The following is a 22,500-nucleotide window of genomic DNA, read 5'->3' as shown; positions in this document are numbered from 1 at the left end:
TTGCATATCGTGGAGCGGCAGCGTGGAATGCACTTCCAAACCATGTAAGAGATTTGAAAACATGTGAAAACACTAAATAGTTTTAAAAGCGTTTTTGAGAAGGGACCACCATGATTATTAAACTAGTTAAATTAAAGATTATTAAATTGGGTACTTTATTGAAAGTATACAGTTATTATAATACATCATTATATTTTTAACAGTTCAATGTAATTATAGGTTTTTAGCTCTTGTATTTAGCTGCTATCTGCTTATGTCTATTTTAGCCGTATTTCTTAGATTATTTTAGCTAGGAACACGGCTAATTTGAAAACCCATTTTATGTTGAAATTATTACCGTGTACTCTTGCCGTGTATAAATAGAGTTAATTCATTCATTTGCATTGGAGACCATTAAGTTTCAGTGACCCGGCTTCGCTTGATATCTTGGTCATCGAAATAGATTTAGTAGTATACAAACTCTAATCGAAAGCAATCGTGCACATGAATTTCATAAATGGAAATATAGCTTTTCACTCGACTGACTGCTTTTGTCAAGTTCACTGTTAAGGCTTTATCAGCTTTCTCACTGATTGAGTTGAGTGAAATAGTAGTATTCTAAGGATGTATTACGATTGTCGGTGGAAGTCCTTAAGTTTATCTTTCAACGGTGAATAAATCTTGTGAGATAGTGAGCAGTGTGCCCGGGCTCTTTTCATTTGTTTCCTGCACACTTAACTTAAGTATTATCGAGTTGACTCTGCTCATAAATTGGTAACTTCAGTAAAACGAGCACTGAGCTTTACCTTCAAAATAGACACTTCTATCTCTCTGTACGATGCACTTATAAGCTTGCCCGAACTTATATATGTGAGGCAAAGTTTAGGCATTTTGAAACCACTTCAAAAACCCGTGTCTGTATATCAGTCTTGCTCAATGCGTGTTAAAAAGAGACGGCAATCTATACCAAAACTTTAATTCGTGTGATTGCTAAAAAGACTTCTGCAGAGAGTGATCAAACCACGTGACAAAAACTTGAATAGGATATTTTGATTGGCCAATACTATTTTTCATCGTCTGTGACTTATTTCAATCTTTGTGCTGGAGACTGGAAAATGCCAAAGCTACAGTTAACTATTGTCAGGAAGGGACAACTGCACAAACAAATGCTGCAGATCCTGGTAGATCTAACCAGCAAATCTGTACAACAGACAAGAATAATACGGAACGCCCGGCTGCACTTATGGCTGAGGTTTTTATAATTTCTTTTGCAATTTCAATATTTCGTCACGCACGGCCTGACTTTTTGTTATTACCGAAACACTTCTTAACCTCAACTTCCTTTCTTTGGAACCAGGGCTGCATAGCTTTTGTGTTTGTTGCTCTGTTCCCACGCAAATATAGGCGTATCGTGTAAAATGAATGTGTAAACGGATGTTCGAGTCACGTTTTGAGGTCATCAGGAGATTCGGATCCTAACACACTCTACGAGTGCAAAATAAGAAAACAATTTGTTTCCACAGAGTTAACAGAGGGGTTTCAATCAAATGAACCAGAAAATGAAGACTGTCAAGTTATTAATCAAATCCAAAGTCATGTCCTGAAAGCACGTTGCGTTACTGAAACAAATGGTCGTGGGTGAGCTTGTTCCCTCTTTTAGTGACGAACACGTTTCTAAAATCAAATAGTAACCAGTGCTTCGATTCTTCAATTAGCATATGTTCGGAAGAACTCTTTGAAGCCATGATTGTGTCATAATCGGCTCTTCTGATTCCTATTCATGCGTTATGCGATTGATTAACAACCACTTCAGTTTGACGCCATAATGTGGCATGGTGTACTGTCGTCCTTAGTGGCTACGTATGGTTTAGGTGAAGTGTTTTTTTTTTATTTAAAACTCTAGACTACACCTATATTTATCTTCTTCACGGCTCTAGGAAATATTAATTCTTGTCTGCAGACTAAATAGTCTAATCCGTTAGTGGTGAATGTGAACCCTAAACTCAAGGAAATTTCTTTACTCGATTTGTGCTCCTGGATGCCATCATTAAGACTTGCATGGATTCCTTTGACATCTTTTTCGTTTTTTCCGTTTAGGCATTGTTCTTTGGCCGATAAATCTATTAGCTCAGGTTAATTTGCCATCACTCTCACGCAGAACGAGTCGAGAAAACCGTGGAGAAACGACAGCGGGAAATACGTCGACGTTCACAGGATGCAACCACAATAAAACGGTCAAAAACCTCTAGTGAGGAGAGAAAGCGGCTTTGCCTTAAAGTAGATTGTTTAAAAACGTACCGATATTGAACGCCTGTCGAATAACCACCCACTCAGATTTACAATGGCGTAATGAAGCCTCATTTGGACATGGGCGTAATGAAGCCTCATTTGATTATATTGTTCCACACATGCGGAGAAAGCCCCACTTGAGATATCACAACAACTTTTGTTTAGAATTAGTTTTGTTTAACAGCTGCTATTTTAATAACTTAACAATGGATTAAAAGAATGCTTTGTTGTATGCCATCTTTTTGGTGGCTATATCAAGAATATGCCAGTAAAGAGAGTATTTCAAAAATGAGACCCAGTGATGACGATTCCGTTTTATCAAAGAACAACGCAAAAACTCTCCGAAGGCGGAATGCAATCGACGCGGCAACGTTTCACAAACACACACGGCAGCTCGAGAAGGAAAGGAACTCAGAGGAAAGATTGTTCCTCAAGAATCGGAAACGTATTCTACAACGGCAGTCCAGTTTAGTAGGGGACATGTCACCCAGACTGAAAAGAAATGATATAGGGTCTGATGGGAAACAGCAAGTGCTGTCCGCTTCTTGTCCTTCTTCATTTTTAGTCGGCGATCAACAGGAACAACTAGGTTTCCTCGCTAGATACAGAACTAGAACGATGTCATCTAGGGAGTCCATGCCGAGGCAGTTCGACTTACGCTCGCAGGTCTCACTGCCTGATATCTTTGCCACTACGGGAGTAAAAGGAAAAACGGCCAAAGAAAAACGACACGAGCAGACAAAACAGAAATGGAGAGGGCCACAGAACGACACCACCGATGAGGAAACATGTCGAGTTGACTACTGGAAGAAAATAAGAGAATGTCGGTATTTGCGCGCTTGTCCTACAGAGAAATCTGACGAACTTTAATGCCGAGGGAAAATGTGAAAGAACTGGTAATTACTCTGATTCTAAAGCCTGAAAAGCCCAAATGAAATGGAGAAGGACTCAGAACGAAACCGTCGACCGATGAGGTAACATGTCGAGTTGACCACTGGAAGAAGATAAGAGAATATGTCGATATTTGCGCGCTTGTCCTACGGAGAAGTCTGACGAACTTTAAAGCTGAGGGAAAATGTGGAAAATGTGAGAGAAATGGAAGTGACTCTGATTATAAGAGAGAAGACGAAAAGGCAATGCGTTGCTCTTAAGATTGTTGAGAAAATGAAATTTCAACTTAAGTCCATTTCAGGAGAAACTGGGAGAAAAAAAAAAGAAAAATGATATGATGCCCTTTTTCCCACACATTTGGTTTTTTTTTTCTTCTATATCTGGCTTAACCGATTTTTATGTACCTTTTGATCATAATAACGGTTAACGAACGAAATACTGGAAAAACTTGACAACGTTGTGCAGCTTGGTTTACGAGCTCGCTTAACATGTAACATCCCCGAGGGAGACATTCATGTAAGAAAGAAAAACTGAATCGATTACAGCTACATAGAAAACAGCTGAAACTACAACCATCCGTATCAAAACACCACAGACGTCTTGAGTGATATTTTACGGCTGAGTGCAGGTTTTGAAAAGGAGTAATCAAGTGGAATCACAAACATTCAGATTTCTACGGCAACGATTTCCATATGTTGAACGTAATTGGCAAACGAATTAATGTAATTTTTTTTTTTTAATATTAACGTGTCTATCGTTCTAGTTTTTACAAGTAAAAACTAATTGGGGACACCTACTTAAAACTAATTAGACTAAGCTAATAATAATAGTAGTAAAATTATGTACAAACAATATAACATTAATAAAAGCTAAGTTTTACATAACTTGCAGTTTTCACAATTATTTTTCGACGTAACATTTGATAGGTCAAGGGCCCTGACTTTATTTTTAAATGCAATTAAAGAGTCAGCCATTTTAATTGATTTGTGAAGCTTCGACAAATGTAAGGTCCCATGTACCATAAGCTATGTCTTCCATATGTAACGGTGTTACATCTTGGTAAGGAGAAATCGTCTGTATTCCTAAGATTGTACCTACTCATCTCACAACTAAAAAGTTCAGAAATATATGATGGAACTAAATTATTCTTAACTTTATACATAAATATGGCCATGTCCTGGAGCCTGCGATTACATAACGTTGGAAGTCTTGCTTTCTCTAGAAGTGCTTCATAAGTGCTAGTCCTGTCACAGTAAATAGCTCTCATTGCTCGCTCCTGCAACCTTTCAAGCTTTCTCTTGTCTGACGAGCGACAATGGTGCCATACTATGTGACAATATGTAACCTGAGCTAAAATAAAAGCTTTGAAAATTCTTAATTTAGCTTCAGTAGGTAACAAGTTCCTAAACCTCATAAGTATTCCTACTTTCCTTGCCCCCTTAGTACAGACGTTGTTAATATGCTTAGTAAAGTTCAATTCAGCATCAATTGCTACTCCCAAAAGATCAATCCCAGGACTTGATTTTATATTAATGTCCTTTATATTTAAGTTCATTCCCTTTTTCTTGTATCTTGATTCCAGACTCATAGCTTGAAATTTATCTTGGTTACACTTGAGTAGGTTTTGCTGATACCATTCAGAGGTACGGGATCCATAGTCGTACAGGATTGTTTATACATCCTAAATCCTCTCTCCGGTAGATTACACTTGGTGGTCATCAGCGTACATGGCAAGCCTACCCGCATGAATATTCTGAACAAGATCGTTTTGGAATATGTTCCTAAGTAGTGGCCCTAGGTTTGATCCTTGTGGACAGTCTCTGCTTGCTTCTCTCCATTCACTGAAACCTCCTGATCGCATCCGCACCCTGTTTTTTCTTTCTGTAAAATAACATCTCATGAATTTCAATGAATTTAAAAATTTCTGGTTGCCGGCAAGCCAATATCACTGAAGAGTAGAGCATGTTTGATAACAAAACATTTTAATAAATTAGCGGAATACCCGAAAACGTTTTGGGATTTTTGTTATCGAAATAGACTATTTTCCGTGTTTGATTAATTTGCGGATTTGAGTTCAATACATGCTAATACGACATGAAAAACATTAGGGTTTCTCGAGGGCGTAACGGTGCTTTGTTCTGTTACGATGCACGCATGAAAAGACGAGAGCACGAAAGTTGTAGAATGAAACAAGATCTCTTCTACAAGGCTCTCGCGATTCCGATATACAAATTTTTGCCGCGTTTCTAGCGGAATTGTCCAAATTGCCAAGGACTTAGTTGTCAACGAAGGAGCATATAGACCTCTTTCACAATGGCGGCGAAATAAAACATTCTTATATTTTAATGCTCATAAGCCTTTCCAACCTCGCTACGACAAGCAAATTTCAAAAGAAGATTTGTTTCCAAATCAGAACAGTAGGTCTGATACACCATCATCACTCAGCTCCCATTTTGAAGTCCGTGGGGAATAAAAGCTTTGTCTATGCACGTCCAGCCTCGCTCTGAATGAGAGGTTAGACGTGCAAAATCTTTTGTTTGGACATTGAGTGATATAAGTCTATTGACACAAAACAAAACAATGTAACGAGGTCGCCATTTTAGGTGGTTTTCAATCAAGTGATGAGACTGCCATGTTGGTTCACAGAACAATAGCAAATTTTGGCTCATGTTTTGCGTTATAATAAAGTCAAATTCCCAAAAGACTTTATTCTCTATTTTTCTCTGCACCAACATGGCTGCTGTGACCTCAGGTGTAAACCATCCATAAGAGCCGAACAGACCCCACAAGGGAAATTGCCCAAAACTTGGAGCACCGCAGGTGATACTGAAAACGTTTACGAGTCGTGGCTTTGAGCATCCGAATTGAAGACCGATGATCAAAAATTTAAAACAGAAAAGGGGCATATGAGCGGGTGGTGTGATTCCCAAAAACTCCTACCTTAAAAATGAAAAACGTTCCATCATTTGACATTCAGGGAGTGTTATTCTAGATAACTACACCTCAGCCAACTAAACCATGCACCCACTAATTAGTACTGAGATGAGAAAAAGAATAAATAAATATATAAACAATTAAATAAATAATAATAAATAAATAAATAAATAAATAATAAATAAATAAATGGTCAAATCCGCAAATCTAAAATTAATGATGCTCAAAGTCAGATCAAAGCTAATTCATTCTTTTTAGGAAAGAAATTTCATGATTTTCTCTTTATTTGTCATATTTTTGTTTGTTAGAAGGTGTGTTGATTTTCATTAGTTTCAGGTGAAAATTGACCTCAGTTTCTTAAATATGTGCTGTCTCGAGCAAAGTTTTGTTGCTCGTTCACTGATGCAGGCATCTTCGCATGACTTGGGAGTTTAAGTGCAAGTAGGAGTCGTTACTTGTAGCTGACATAAGACCATAAATAATTCTTGACAGGCCGCAGTGTTCGGTGGGGAGTGAAACGCGTAAACTCGGTTTTCTAAAACGAATAGATCCCCTCGTCAGAGCGTCACTCCCAAAGACACTCGTTAAAATGAAGTTCATGTTCATGATTTTGTTGAAACCATTTCTTCAGAGCAAAAGAATTCGGGCAGTTTCGGCTTCTACGAAGTTGACGCATTGTTAGAAGAGAATGCCTTTTTTGTCTTGAGCTGCAGCGTGCCACAAATGAAAAGGTCGACCAGTCAGAAAAATGGAGGATATTAAAGGTCTTAAAAAGACTGTGTCACGCAAAATGACGTAAGTTCATGACAACCAAAATGCCCAAAAAGCAGAATGAAACATTGAAATAACGGTACCACTTAAGACTGCTGAACAACATAAAAGAAATACAGCAAAAGGAAAGAGAAGCATGGATGGAGACAAATGGACAAGATTGAAACGGATTCCATTTGGGTGATCTTCACTAAAAGTGAAAAAAGTCTGCCCTACGTTTTTTTAAAGTTTATGGCAAATCGCATGGAAAAAGGTCGTTTTTTCTCGGAATCATCTTGTTTGTGATGTGACGATAATTTTATCAGTTCAGGAATTCCACATTACTATTTTCGAGTTCAAACTCGCGATTAACTAAAAATTTCTCCGGAACACCCTAAAATATCGTGACATAGCCCTTTAAGGATAAACAGTCAGTATTGCACATGGACGATTTGAAATTATTTGCTTAAAAGAAGGAGGTTTGATTCAAGGGTCCAGACGCCGGTAAGTATACTCAGTGCAGACAGGGATGAAGTTCGGTCAGTGAAAATGCGTAGTATTGATAATAAAAAGAAAACAGAGCCTTTTGAGCAGAGTTGGGAAACTGCAAATCAAGTCAAATGAAATTAAAGCAGATTATGTCGAAAGTTGAGTAGTTTTGGATAAGAATGGAAAACAAGAGAATCTGGAGAAACATTACTTACTCCTTTGGCGCCGGCATCAACCAGATATGCACGCAATTACATACACGCCCCATTTTGAACACGAACTGTCCTGTGTGGCTAAGCATTTGCCACCTAGTTCCATTATGAGGATCATGTGTTAAGGATAGCTTTTTTTACATGATGATAAATACAGCTTTTCGTCTAAACTTGAGGAGCAGAGTTTGCGAAACAATTTGTGATGTAAATTGTCTGTGTTCATAAAACTGGCTGGTGTTAAAATTGTGGAGAAGGTCGAGGCGGCTTCGAGATCGAAATGCATGTAATAGCCCTTATTCACGATGGCGGCCATGTTGGTTTTCAAATTGTCATGCAAATTATCCATGTGTTATGCTGGGGGGCAAACATCGGAATAAAGGCAAATTGCGGAAAATCGGCACGTCGAAATATTGAATTAGCATTGCTAAAAGTACACTTTAGAATTTAGAATTAAGTACCTTTTATAATAATTTTATATCTTTTGATTGCCTCCGACATTTTGACTTCGACTTCGTTATCGGCTAATTTTTCAGTAAAAAAAAATCGAAGTAACTGGTGCAAGCATTCTGTTTTAATGTGATAAACATTCAATGAACATGAAACAAATCATCTGTGTGGCTAAGATGTTCGTTATAAGCTTTCGAACTTGTGTTGCTTGTCCCTCAGAAGTGTGTAGCTAATTTGCATGAAAATAGCAAATCCAACATGGCGGCTATCGTGGATAAGGTCTATTGCTGAACGTCCATCGGCTAAGCACACTCCATGGTGGATCAAAGGAACAGGTAATTATCAATTATTCCACAAGCGCAAGTTGGATGTAAGATGATCAAGGCCTAACGCACCTCGTTGGCTATGATCATTTTATGTCCAACAAGCGCAAGTGGGATAATTGTTGTATTAAAAATAGACACAAATTATGGATAAATCTTCCCACCTTCAGTTCTGAAAAACAAAACAAAAAAGCTGATGCGTACATTTACCATGATGGCCAAGCCAATCAGCCTAGAATTGCGTCATCCAACGATCTCAGTAGTTTTTCACAACGAGGAATATTTGCATACTCCGAGATGACATTGATATAAACAATTCCTAATTAAAAAAATGAAAGTTATACATACTGCAATTCCTCCTTCACAAGCGCGGTGCAAAGCCATAAGCAAACGGGCTTCCTCCAACAGGGTCTTGTGTTGATGAGAGAAATGTGATTCGAGTTTTATTGCAACTTGTTCCCTGCTTTCCATATCTTTCCCTAACCATATAATTCCAAAAGAACCCATCCCGATCTGCACCAAAAGGCGGTACTTGTTGGCAACCAGACTTCCACCTGACAATGAAGAACTAGACGGACCAGCCATGTCATTGTCAGTAGTTATGAGGGTCTTTCTCTTTCTGACGCCTGACTTGTGTGAGCGTCATAATTGCAATTGTAGCGTAGTCGTGAGTGTGCACGTGCACCTGGGGAGCTTAAGCATGCGCGTTTTTGACACGCGCACGGCAACCGGAGGTGAGCTGTTTTCCCTTTTAACTTGTGTTCACACTACCACATTTACATTGATAAGTATCTTTTCTCCATTAGAGATGATTAATATAAAAATCTGGGAGACACCACTGTCCTGGCACGCGAATGTTCTCTTCCGGTTGCCGTCCGCGTCTCAAAAGCGCTCGTGCTTAAGGTCACTTATATAAAGTCTTCAGTTGAGCCATGGAAAGACCAGGAACGGTGAAAATCTCGCATGCCAGGACAGTAGTCTTCCACAGCTTTTTGAACTTATCTTTCCTAAGAGAGAAAAGATACTTAGCAATGTAAATGTGGCAGTGTCAAGACAAGATAAAAGGAAAACAGCTCACTTCCGGTTGCCGTAAGTGGCTCAAAAAAGTCGCGTGCTTAACCTCCTTTTAGACAGTTATCAAAATTTATGTAATAACCAAATCAATGCGCGCGCTCTGATTGGTCAATCAGCTTTGGTTTATTGTGCCAGCAAACTCATGGAAATGTCGCGCGTCTTCCTTAAAGTGCTACTATGATCAAAAAGTTCACTTCTCTTTTTTCCTGCAGATTTTGAAGGCGTGTTTGCTTGACACTTGACTGGCAAAATTTCGAGTTTCGAATCTTATCCAAAGGCTGTTTTCTTGGAGTGCAAGTTTTGGATTTCACGGTCCGCCACTACTCACGTTCAAGACTGACCGATTGGACCTCCGGGTTGGATAGAGGATAAGATAACGTCAACGACGCACTTGCTTAAAATTGCAGCGTGTAAACGCAGTTTATGATACATGCAAAAACACGAACTCCAGTGCTACATATTAATATGGGCGTGTGCACACGCATTGGATTTTCAAACTAGAGAGTCTTTGATGTCATCTTATCCTCGATCTAGCTCTGTCAAGATTTTAACTGTATTAATGGGGAACCATTAATTAGGAAAATTTCAGTCAAAATAAACAGGCTTAAAACTACAGTCACTTATTGTTCAGTGTTTGTAGATCATGGTATAATGGCTCATAACCCAGGACGGTTTAGTCAATCAAAACTCTCGAATTGCATTATCCAATGACCCAGTTTTTAATAAAAGCAATATACCAGAAGTTTCTATGGTTTATAGGCTGATAAACCACCCGAGATGTTGGAAGAACACGAGAAGAATCGTAAATCACAAGCTGCAGGCGAGTGATTTAAGAAGTCTTCGAATTCCTCTCTGAGTTACATTAGATGTAACACACGAAAAGAGAAAACGCGATTCGATTCCTTTCGAAAGGGGCTTGTCGTCTGATCTTCGAAGGCACTACTCCATCAAATTCTATACAGAGTAGTGATAGGTCTAACCGAATGTGTGGAAAATTATATCACTCATCAACTACTGAGGGACACTGATGCCATGATATGAGGTGTACCTTGTAAAAGTGCCCGTTCAACCGTGAGCCCACTTTTACAGACCCCGGCAAGGGCCTTAAATTTTTCGTCTTTTTTAACGTTTATTATAAATTCGCTCTCCTTTCTTCCAAACAGCATTACAGTTAAGTGAAGACAATTGCAAAGTTTCCCAGGGAGAATGTTGAATCCGTCCACACTGGGCGTCCTGTGCTTTCTTACTAATTGCATGCGTCATTATGGCTTATCATTCGCAAAATTCTTAATTAATCTCACCAGTCTAATTACCGTCAACCATCAAAAAAGGAATTGTTATCAGAGAATTAAGAACATGTGACATACACAAAGTAAATTACCTCCCAACCAAAGGAAAACATGAGGTAATCCTAACAGGCGGACTATCGTAAAACGCCCATTTTGGTGGCGGGCGGGTTTTCCTTTTTATTGCACATGGACTGCGCTTTCCAGAACGTAGTAACGTCATCAAATGGAGAAGAGAAAAACAACTGCTGTTACCTTACGAAGCTAAGCAACGAAATTATACTGCACATCTGCGCTTACATTGATGCGAAATCGATAACGAGACTTTGTCAAACTAGCAAACGCCTTCGAGATGGAATCATCTTCGGTGACCCGCTGTGGAAGAAAATCCTTCGGAGAGACCTCGAACTTGATCTGCGAATCAAACGGCCGTTCAAGTCATTTTACGAAATATATCGCTTAGTATCGATGTCACGCACAGTGACAAAGATTTACCTCTCGGAAAGGTTTTATTCTTCTGGTAAATACGGGTATTTGCCAGGTTGGTTATGGACTTGGGTGATATTAAACACAAGCGCTCCGGAGCTACCTTCCTGGATTCTGAATCATAGGGAAGCATTTCTGCGCGTGAAAGTGAGTGAGATGCCCCTTGGAAGAATCCAGCGCGTTTGGAATCTGGCAGCGGTAGATTTTTCCGGCGTAAGGGAAGTGAGAAATGAAAGAGGGACTATTTACTACAGTTGGTCGGATGTGCATAGAGTATTCTTTGCCAAGAATGGTGGGCTTAAAGAACTAACCGCTCATTCGCTGAAGCGATGTTCAAGAGCAAAGCGACACTTGGAGAGAAGTTATACTCAACTTATAAATCCAGAGCAAGTGACCAGTCAACACCAAACTGGACAGAGAGTTATTACGGTATTGCCACAACATTTTTTCTCCCCATCGTGCGGATTTGGTAATTTCTTCCAACCTTTGTAACAGAAGGACGAAGCCCAGCCGGGAAAGAGAATGAAAAAAAAAATTAAGGTCGGGAAAAAATTACGAAAAAAATGTGGTGGATTTATACCAGCTTTGCGCCGAGTGTAGCAGCTTTAACACTTGAATTTCGCTAGTTACACAAGAATTATCGGCTTAAATTACATGAATATAGCCATAACCAACATGCACCACTAGGATGACTGAACATGTACATGACAGTTAAGTTCTGGAATTGTTTTTGCACGAGCAAAACGATGGACCTCGCTACACGTTAACTTTACAAACGAATTTTATAATTACTGCTATTTTACAAGGAAAATGAATTACTTTTGTTTCTTATTACACTCTTTTTTCGACATACAACTCAAAAGGGCAGGAGTATGCTTGAAAGTTACACCCGATATTCTAAAAATCCTATGGCTAGTTACTATATTCCTTTATCGGCAAACTGCTAACCAAGAATTTTCTGTCAAGACACTGATGCGTTTTTACACTACTGACCTTGTGTCGGATTTGAGAGATTATGAAGACATTCACAGTGCAAATACGTAAACTGTCGTAAATTAGTCGAGAATTCGCTTGCTATACAGGGACGCGATTAATATTTTAAAATAAAATGATTGAAATTATTCGGTGTTGCTTTGATATCTTTTCAAGGTCAAACATATGCTTAAGGTATGCACCAATTTTCGAGCTTTACCCTCAAGCATAGTTAGCGGAGTCCCTTCACTAACTATGCCTCAAGGAACCTTATCTCGGTGAAAAACTGTCTACAAGGCTAATCTGACAAACTGACACCTCGCACATGCACTCGACATGGGTCGTAAAAAAACGATAGCTGGTCGTTTTGCTGACGACTCCCTTATAAAAAGGACGGGGGTGCTCGTCGGAGATTTTGAACAGAAATCTTAAGAGGTACCAAGATCCTGTCTTGTGGACGTGGCATGAATTTTTTTTTTTTTCACCCCTAAGAGGTACCAAATTATGGGTTTTAATTAGACAAACTTAAAGTACGTTCGCGAACTGGACATTGGCGAAACGACCGACATTCTAAAAGAACAACTAAATGCTAGTCAAACCGCGAAAGAAAAAAATAAACAAAGACAAATCTTCAGGAAACGATCACACTATCGGTTCCCCCTCATTTTTCCCCTTCAAAACTCCCTTATTATTCTCTGCTTTTTGATTGGTGCAAATTTCGCGCAAGCCAGCGGACATCAACAAAGTCATTAGACACCCCCTCCATCCACCTCCCCGAGAAAGAAAAGTAGGTATCAATCGGTTAATAATAGAGCTATCATTGCAACAACTACATCACCTCAAACTACAGTGACTACGTGAACACCAAAATGGTGGATGGATTATTTAAACAAGTTTCAACTTAAGGTTACAACTACAATGATGTTGCCACCAGGCACTGTAAGTTTATTTAAGTACTGTACATGTAGATTAATGCTGCTCTCCGTTGTTTTTCACTTCTCGAAACCTCTGTTGACAATAAACAACTTTTACATGTATGTACCTAACTAGAAAAGAAAAAAATGAAAGTACTTGACCAAAATTGAAATTACGTGGAAAGCGATTTTGATAAACAAAAAAGATGTTCCTAAAAGAGGTGTTAAAGCACTCGGACAACAGCAAGTGCACACGTGTAAAGGTCTTATAGCCATCCTAAAAATGTTTGAAATAAAATAATTAGCAGAGCTTTTTCCAGGAAATGCATATTATTATTAAAATAATTGCACTTGCTTTCTATTTTCTGAGGGCAGATTCAACTGAACTGTCATTCCTCTCAAGGGATGCTGAATGAGATCAAAAGCAGGCAAGGAAGCTAATTCCTATCAATAAGTGTGCCTCTTGCCTTCTTGGTAGGATCCTGTTTAAGCTGAGTCAAAAAAGAAATATGAGAATAAATCATAGTAGAATAGCGCGGTAGATGTTGTTCTCGCCACGCCGATTTTTCTCTTCCGCTCTTTCCAATATGGCCTTTGATACGCGTTTCGGGGCGACAACAACATCTACCGCCCGCAAGTAGGCTATCGTAGAATTGACGATATTGTTATCAAGAATGAATCAGTGTTGCGTAGGTTAACAATAATCAAATCAATTCATTTTTTGATCTTAACTGATATTTTGATTGCTTTTATTAATTAACTTTTGACCAGCAACTTAAGTGTTCATCAGAAACTAGATGTAGGGTGAAGTTGAGGACCTCCCAAAGGTTAGAGCTGAAAAGTTACACAGGCAAAATATCTGGCCAAGTTGATTCAAAGGTGATTAAATTTATTTAATAACAGTGTTCAAGTCCCACCCTGCCATCAAAGAAATAAATAAATAATGATAATAATATTGTAATACCATGTACAGTGTAAGTAACTGTGATGTACATATCCACATACGTGGTACATAATGAATTGACTACCCTCATAGGGCCTTAAATAATGTCAGGATGATCATGATAATAATAATAATAATAATTCACCTATATGTACTTGGGGGTAAATATTACAAAAATAATTTTTATATTATTATTTACTTACATGCAAGAAAATGTTTGTTTCAATTTTCACTAGAAATACATGTAGCAGTCCTAACTTTATTATAATAATTTATTATAACTGGTGAAAATTTAAACCAGCAAAGCAAAATATCTACATGTATGACAACATCAAAAGTTTTAAAACGTATTCAATCATTGTTGAAGTCCAATGCAATTATTAAATGTTGACCAAAGGATTGATTCACAGATAATTGTAGAAAAGTACCTGTTCAGCAGCTGCCCTTTTCTGAGCTGTTGATTTCCTCTCAAGTTGTTTCTCAATAATTTGAGCATTATGAGCATATGATGATGCCACCTCATGCTTCAATAAAACAATTATGAAGCAAATCATTAGCGTGCAACAAAAAATATTACACATGTAATTTACACTGTACTGTATAAAATATGCAGTACACCGGTATGTGTAATTCAGGGCTGCCTTGCACAGTACATGTACCTGAGTATCAAAAAGCAGCATCACTCAAAAGCCAGTCATGGTACGTGAACAATGTACAAGAGATGGAATTCTTGCGGAATTCAAGCCAATTATGATCAATTGCTTAATAGATGTTAAAATCTCTGAAGAAGATTCAGACTCAAGAGGCACTAATATCAGAGTCTTCTCTTTTCCCTCATCTTGCTACATGTAACATGAGCCATTTTGTCAATTACTGTACATGCAACAGGCACAACCTTCCATGAAGAAACCAGCAAGAAACTGAGGTACAGACAAGAAGGAGACTTGAACTACATGTACATTTGTATTTTGGCAAAAAATCTGTATCTTGCATGAGCAGCACTCGTATACAGTAATGGGCTTCATTTGCGTCTCATTTAATACACAGTTTGCATGAGCTGTGGATTATTTAAACTTTTTCTAATTGATGTAAACCACCCTATTATTGTTTACGTTTTTTTCTTGCAATCTGAACATGTACCATTGAAGTCACAACATACCTGTTCAATTTCCTCTTCTTCTTCATCAATAGTAGACACTGTGACAGAGCTAAATTTACCAAATTCTTTTGTTCTTTTTGTCATCATTACCTTTGAAAAATGTAACAACCGAAGACAAGATTATCTACAGAATATAATTTTTGCATTAATAATAATAATATGTGATCTGCTAATCGCCCTTTCTCGCAGTCGGAGACTGAATTACTAAGAGCGCAGCTCAACGAGGTCGGGCCGAAGGAGCTGTGCTGCCGGCTAGGCGCTCGGCCCCTGAACACGACCCATGTATGACCTCAGAGCACAGCACCACAGCCTGATGGAATAGGCCGGGAGTTGATGTTATTCAATATGGGAAGAAAAAGTACAACACTTAAAGTACACCTACAGTAACCTCTAAATTTTTTGTTAAGTAGCCGTCAAAATATTCTTTTGTTCTTGACCATGTTGGTGAAAAAAAATTCTTGTTATACATGTTACTGTATTTCCTCAATTTTTGTTCAAAATAATTATGAAATAAATGTGCCACTTTGGCTCACCACAGAGCTTGCTGGAGATTGAGTCAGAATCCGGTGTGTGATGTCAGCTGGGGAAGCGATTTTCGCACTGAGAGACGTTGAGACCGCAAAGAGGAAAATTTTGTCTAGAATACTGTATGCACGTTGCTGCTTGCAAATTTTCTACAACATTTGCTCGAGCTTTTCATTTTCTTTAAGCTCCTTTACATAATTATATGCTCTTAACAGTCTTCATCAGCCATCAGCTCATTGGCAGACACCGTAAGCAATCCGAACTTTTTCGATTTTACTTGGCATCATCAGCATCACTTGCAAATCACCATCTTCGTCATCGATCTCACACTATGCAAGAGAACAGATATCAGAGTCCTCGGACTCGATGGAATAATAATTAATTATCTGAATCTGTATTTCTTGATCGTGGCAATTTTTACTGATTTTAATATTTCTGTGCCTCAAGGTCCAAATAAAGTCAGAGATTGAAGACCAGAAACTTCAGATGAAGCCCGGTTGATTGCACGGCCTTCAACTGTATCTCAGTCGCATAAAGGTTAAAGAAGATGAAAAAAATAAACCCCAACAAAATTCTGAGGAGCAAAGACACCATGATTGCCTCCTTTAAAGTGGATCTACCTAATAAAAAGTTCAAAATTCCCTCCTTTCTATGATTACAGTATGTACTTTCATTAATATCAATCTAAAATGTAAGGCCCAAAGGATCAACAACTAAAAAGAGATTAAGCAGGGGGTTCATTATAAATAACCCATTTACCCCAGGGAGTAAGACAACAGATTTTACTCTGTCTAACCCCAGACGATTTTACTTGTCAATTGGAGGCATGCTAGGGCACCTGAGAAATAAATGGATTAACCCTTTCCTGACACTTTTAGATTTACTGTCTAACAACAGACAATTTTTTTCCTCTATAATATTATTGCATGGGGCTGCTCAGGGATGAACCCTTTCCCTACGAAGAGCGACACAATCATGGGATTTTACTCCCTTTGTTTGCTGTTAATTTGTTTCTTGAACAGGTTGAAATTTTGGAAGCAATTCAGCTGGTAATCGATATGGACCTAGCCACAACACCAGGAACTCCACCCACTACTTTTCTTGAATACCGTAAAGACTCGCAGATAAGCCGCACTCGCAGATAAGCCACACCCCGAGTTTAGCAACTCAAATTTTGGAAAAAAGTTTTTCATGAAAAGAAATTGAAAGAAATCCAAAGTCGAGACCATGAAGTGTTCTGTCTTCATCGAAGGCAAACTCGCCAACAATGGATCGAAAAATACTTTAAAGTCTAACCCGTAATTTTAGCTCTTTAGTAGAATAAACATTATGTCCACCACTTATGACAAATGATTGATATTATTCTGGTATTTGTTCACAGGTATTTCTCCATTCAAGGCAGTTTTTCCATAGAATTTTGCGCATAAATTTGTTGTTTTCTTGCATGCACTGTGCGAAGCTGTGAAACCAGGCATAATATCGGACGATGGAAGACTGGACACCGAAATTCACAGCACCTTTCCCGAATGGTCTCGCAGATAAGCCACACCTACGATTTTGATCGCAAATTTTTGGCAAAAAGGTGCGGCTTATCTGCGAGTCTTTACGGTATACATTGTACATGTACATGTTGGGCGTGGGTTCTTTTACGTCCCACAGGGAACTTACATGTTCGAATACGAGACAGAGCCTACGGTTTATAGTCCTCATCTGAGAAGACTTGAAAGTCTAACCATTTTGCAGATGAAATTACATATAATTAAGACAGCACCTTCTGCTCAGTTATTTAAAGATCTTGAATTTTTGATCTGGCCAGGGTTTGAATCAATGGCAGCCCAATGCTCAACCAAGTGAGCCACCCTTGAGTTACAAGTATCAGCTTCCTAGTCATGTACTAGACAGTTTGCTGTACCTTGTTTGGCTTAGGTCTAACAGTTGCTGTGGTTTGACTTTCTCCACTGTGCACCAATGCCCCTAACAAAATGATAATACATAAAATGCTGTATAAGTGATGGTACAGTGTACACGTATTACCTGTTCAAAGGTTAGTTTTGTGAATAGCACTGGCCACACAGAAAGAGCAGTTTAATGCACATTCAAGTGAAAGCCCACACAGGATTTCCTAAAGTTGGAAGGTGCATAGAGCCATTGGAAGCAGCATGTATACATTTTATGGTATAGGGTAGATATTGACACTTAGTGCATAGCTAGGACCAGCCCTCTGCATCATGGTTGTAATTTCAACAAGTATATGTACTGAGTGTCTCCAGTGAAAAGGTTGGAGGACTTCAATTCACATTGGAGGGATTACCACAACTATAATTTTTTTGACATAAAACTGAGCTCAAAGAAGTACAGTCAGCCTGAAATTTCGATTTATTATTCTAGCAAATGAACTCTTGAGTTTTTCTTGAGGTTACATGTAAACCACCAAGGAAGAAGTCTTTTTTCAGAAGGTCCGACTCAATTTACATAAATTTCTCATTTGGGAAAAAGTACAATGTAAGTGACTCAGAAACTAAAAAAAAAAAAAAAATCACGATAGGCTTTAATTTCCCTCATTCAATTCACATTCAAAATTTAGTTAGATTATTTTTGAAAATGCTAGCAAAACATTCTCAGGCTGAGACCTTGTGGAAAAGATAAAAAAGCATTTAGAATTTCAAAATTCCCAGCTCAGTCTTTTGAATATGGTTTCATCTAAACACCTGTCAGATTGTTTCCGGACTGTCAGATTGTTTCCGGACTCTAAATTTTTCGTTTATTACACGAGTTTGACCGTCAAAGTTGTGTAATAAACAACTTTGACGGTCTAAAGTGTGTAATACACAACTTTGACGGTCAAACTTGTGTATTACACAACTTTGACCGCCAAAAGTGACGGTCAAAGTTGTGTAATACACAAGTTTGACCGTCAAAGTTGTTTAATACACAACTTTGACGGTCAAACTTGTGTAATAAACGAAAAATTTAGAGTCCGGAAACAATCTGACAGTCCGGAAACAATCTGACAGGTGTTTCTATTAACTGTCGAAATTCGATTATAACTGGGCAAAATATTTTTTGTCTTTTGAGTTGCGACTCTTTGAAATGCTCGTTACAGTGACACTTCATACTCGTTAATTTCAACGAATTTATACTGTCAGTAACACTATCAACAATACAGTAAGTTAGATGAAAGACCATTCTCACCATCTACCACAAATGTAAGTGTTTGATCCTTCTTTGAAGGTCGGTAAAAAAGCCACAGATTGCACCTACATAAAAATAAAATAATAAATCAATAATGGATAAATAAAAGCAAAGTAATAAAAAGTTAAAACTGTAAACATAATATTAACTTGCATGCTCCATAAAATTCATAAGAAAATTTTAATAGCTGGGGAATAATAATAAATCATTATAAAAAAAAAGCTCACTTTTTGCACTTTAAACGGAACTGCCTCTCAATGCCACAAGACCTAAAAAAATGATATAAAAAGAAAAGTAATTGAAAAACACTATTTTATACAGTTTTCTTGCCAATTAAAAAGAGGGGGTAGAATTGATACCGGTAAGTCGTTTGATTTTTCTGTTAACACTATATACTTAATTAGTTTACAATTAAGAATGAGTTTGAAGAGAATAATGTATTTTTGATTTTGATGCTAGGATAAAATTCTTTTTTTTTACTACTAAAAAGAAACAAAAAAATTCACGAGCTCCAGTAATTGTAGTCAAGTGGCAAGAAACGAAAGCAAGTACTGACAATATTGAATGATGTACATGTAGCAGAAAGCAGTTACACCTACATTTGTACATGTACATGTATTTACAACTATGTGTGACATTTGATCACTAGCAAACAAGGTACTTGAACTAAGATACATTGTACTGTATATTAATGACAGACTCACAGGAAATAAGCCATGAATCTGTACATGTAACATTCTAATATTTAAATTACTTTTTAAGTTTTTTTTTTGCCAACCATATATCTATGTACAACAATGTTTTTTTTGTCTCTCCATCGCAGCCTATTAAAGTGTATTTTACCTTCCTTCTTGTCCGCAGAAACATTATACGTCTCCTTACCAGTTCCTACCAGTTACAATTAGCAACGTGTGTAGACGATTTACTAAATCGCCACGGATTGAAATCGGAGGGTAGATCATAAGGGTACTGCAGTAACCTGTAGGTAGTTTATGAATGTGCAAGCTATGGTTATTTCCTATTATTCTGAGCCTTTTAAATTTGCTGGTTTTTCAGGAAAAATTATCTATTCTTTTGTGCTCATGGCTGTAGAAAAATGTAGTAAGCTTGTACGTGTACTTCATGTTGATTTAAAAACAATAATTTTGAACCTCTCAATGATGACTTCAATTAGACATTTGCATTAATTTTCCTTTTCATGTGCAACTGCTGCTATTTTGTTCCTACTTTTAGGTAAAAAAAAACCCTTAGGCCTGATTTCTCATTTTCTGACCATTTTACCCACTTGACACCCTGTAAATAGCAATTTGTTTAAATTATACATTATGTGGAGGGGAAACCCAGGTGTAACGCAACACGCTGAAACACTGTAGGGAAGATAATTTGTTGTTTACCTATTGCCATTAATGTGCCAACCAGAGTCTCGCTGGCCGTTGAAACAAAGGGTCTTTTTTCCCTGTGGTTGGTACATCAATGCTTGTCAACAGATATCATCCCTATATATAGATGAACTTAAATTCACAATAGCTCTGAACTACCAAGTGTTTATTACCTTTAAATTTAAAGAAAACTTAATATCTTACATGTATCTTCAGTCCTCATCAGAAAGTAAATTTTTCAAGTTACTTCCTTCATTAATGTTATGTGGTCAATGCCTTTCGTCTGGAACAAGTTTCAATCTTAAGATACCAGGGTATGATATCTATATTGGCCATCATCTTCCCTGGCATGATCATAATTTTTCGTTATACATGTATTTGTAACAAAGTTAGTAAAATTTATGTATTAATGTCATAATTAAGGTTAAGCATTGTCAGTAAACACTGTCTAATCAATATTTATTATTCGCTTATTCAGCCATATTTACTATATGGCTCTACAGTTGTATATTGTGGGGTAGTGATTATGAAAACCCATTGTCACAGCTTATAAAATTGCAAAATAAAGTTTTTATGATGTCCCCCTACCCCACATTACGTTTCCTAGCTTAGGCCTTTTGAAATTTCACGATATAATTTGCTAAAATGTACACATTTATTTGTGCATGATCATCTTTGTGGCAATAAGCCATTTTATTTTTTGCATATTTACTGGTTTCAGAGCAACATAATCATTCAACTCAGGATGCACCTTTGCAGTATTTATTTCAATCTTCATATTATAGCTACAGTAATAGCTGTAATAGCTGTAATAGCAGTAATAGCTGCCTATCCATTATTGGAAAATACTTTTGAAATGACTTTCCTCTTTATAATCAAAACAGCACATCTAAAATCCTATTTTAAAAAAGCAATTTTTGAACACTATTTTGCTCAGTACTGATTTCCTTACTTGCTGGATATGTACTCCAGTGTTGCTTGTTTATAACTTAAGGTTAGCCTAAATATTGAAACTGAATGGGATATCCTGTTCTGTAGACTGAGTACTATTTAAAGTTAAGTATATAATATTAAACAATTATTGGATGAGGTTGAGCATGATATCATGAATTATCAAAACCGAGGTCTGTGTTATCTGCCGAAGACGAAGGCTGAGGCAGATAACACAGACACGAGGTTTTGATAATTCATGATATCATGTGAAAACCGAATTCAATAATTGTTTTATTGTACATTTTTCAAATAATTCATCCTCAGAAACAGAAGCAAAGCGTTCAGCCATTTTGTTTCTGAGGAGAACACTCCAAGGGGCTTAGTAACCAGGCAGACGTTGAACTTGACATGATAAATGCAATATCTGCAGCAGATATTGCATTTATCATCTTAAGTTCACAAGCTATTGTGAATTGATTGAATGCTCTCGACCAATCAGATTTTTCATAGTGAGTCTGATGTATAAATTATAATATTCTTTCTCTGAGATTGTTGTTTACTCGAATGTATTCACATTATGGATTACGTACATGTACATTCACAAATGCTTTACCTGGTTACATGTATGTCATTTTGGAATGAATTTATATATGAATCAGTGTCAATCTCCTTTTCAGTATACATGTAGTTGACTATATATTTTTTTAATCTCCTGAAGCAGTTTTATACAAAATTTAATGTAAAAAGTACTTTGCCAGAGATGAATAAAGTGTAAGTGCACTGTAAATAAATAAAAAATAAATAATTTAACTACGAATCAGTGTCAATCTCCACATTTTTGTGCAAAATTAGTATTTGATGTATCCACAATGACTGGATAGGATTGAGCAGACATCCTATGATTGTTCTTCCAACAAACAACTACCTTGAAGTTACAGATTTCAATAGGACAATAGGCTCACTTTGCTGGTCGCTTGCGCACGCCTTGCCACTTTTAAATTTAAACTGTTTAACTCAAATTATTCTTCTGATATTTGTGTGTCGGCTATTAAAGGCGATTCTTGTATCACAAATTATTTTGTAAGATTTGGCCACAAGAACGCATGAGCTGTCGACTTGAGTTTCATTCTCCGAGTTAGAATTACTTGTGCGCGTCATTTCATCAACTGAAAAATTCACAGCTTGGGGCAATTTGGCAAAATACAAATTGAAAAAAGCTTCAAATTTAATGCTCTTTCAGTGGTTTAATTTTTAGACGTGAAAGTTTGCCAAGTCAAAGACACAACAGGGCAGAGTGAGATGATATCATAACAAGATTTGGAG

At 37.4% G+C, this 22,500-nt stretch overlaps 2 protein-coding genes across 2 annotated transcripts in view; both read right to left on the bottom strand.

Annotated features, from left to right (window-relative positions):
- Window positions 1–8,899, bottom strand: part of LOC138057848 (casein kinase I-like) — a 23,448-nt gene extending 14,549 nt beyond the window's left edge. The window contains exon 1 of the mRNA XM_068903754.1: window positions 8,663–8,899. Coding sequence (XP_068759855.1) covers window positions 8,663–8,899 — 237 coding nt within the window. The remainder of the gene's footprint in view (window positions 1–8,662) is intronic.
- A 4,152-nt stretch (window positions 8,900–13,051) lies between these two features.
- Window positions 13,052–22,500, bottom strand: part of LOC138057813 (STING ER exit protein-like) — a 13,145-nt gene continuing 3,696 nt past the window's right edge. The window contains exons 3-8 of the mRNA XM_068903729.1: window positions 19,093–19,134; window positions 18,866–18,930; window positions 17,586–17,647; window positions 15,149–15,238; window positions 14,418–14,513; window positions 13,052–13,537 (exon numbers count right to left, since the gene is read on the bottom strand). Coding sequence (XP_068759830.1) covers window positions 13,484–13,537; window positions 14,418–14,513; window positions 15,149–15,238; window positions 17,586–17,647; window positions 18,866–18,930; window positions 19,093–19,134 — 409 coding nt within the window. The 3' untranslated portion in view covers window positions 13,052–13,483. The remainder of the gene's footprint in view (window positions 13,538–14,417; window positions 14,514–15,148; window positions 15,239–17,585; window positions 17,648–18,865; window positions 18,931–19,092; window positions 19,135–22,500) is intronic.

The sequence above is a fragment of the Montipora capricornis genome, chromosome 7 (assembly GCF_036669925.1).
Source record: "Montipora capricornis isolate CH-2021 chromosome 7, ASM3666992v2, whole genome shotgun sequence".
Taxonomy (NCBI): domain Eukaryota; kingdom Metazoa; phylum Cnidaria; class Anthozoa; order Scleractinia; family Acroporidae; genus Montipora; species Montipora capricornis.
Note: the sequence above shows the minus strand (reverse complement) of the source record. Positions and strands in the feature narration are given on the sequence as shown.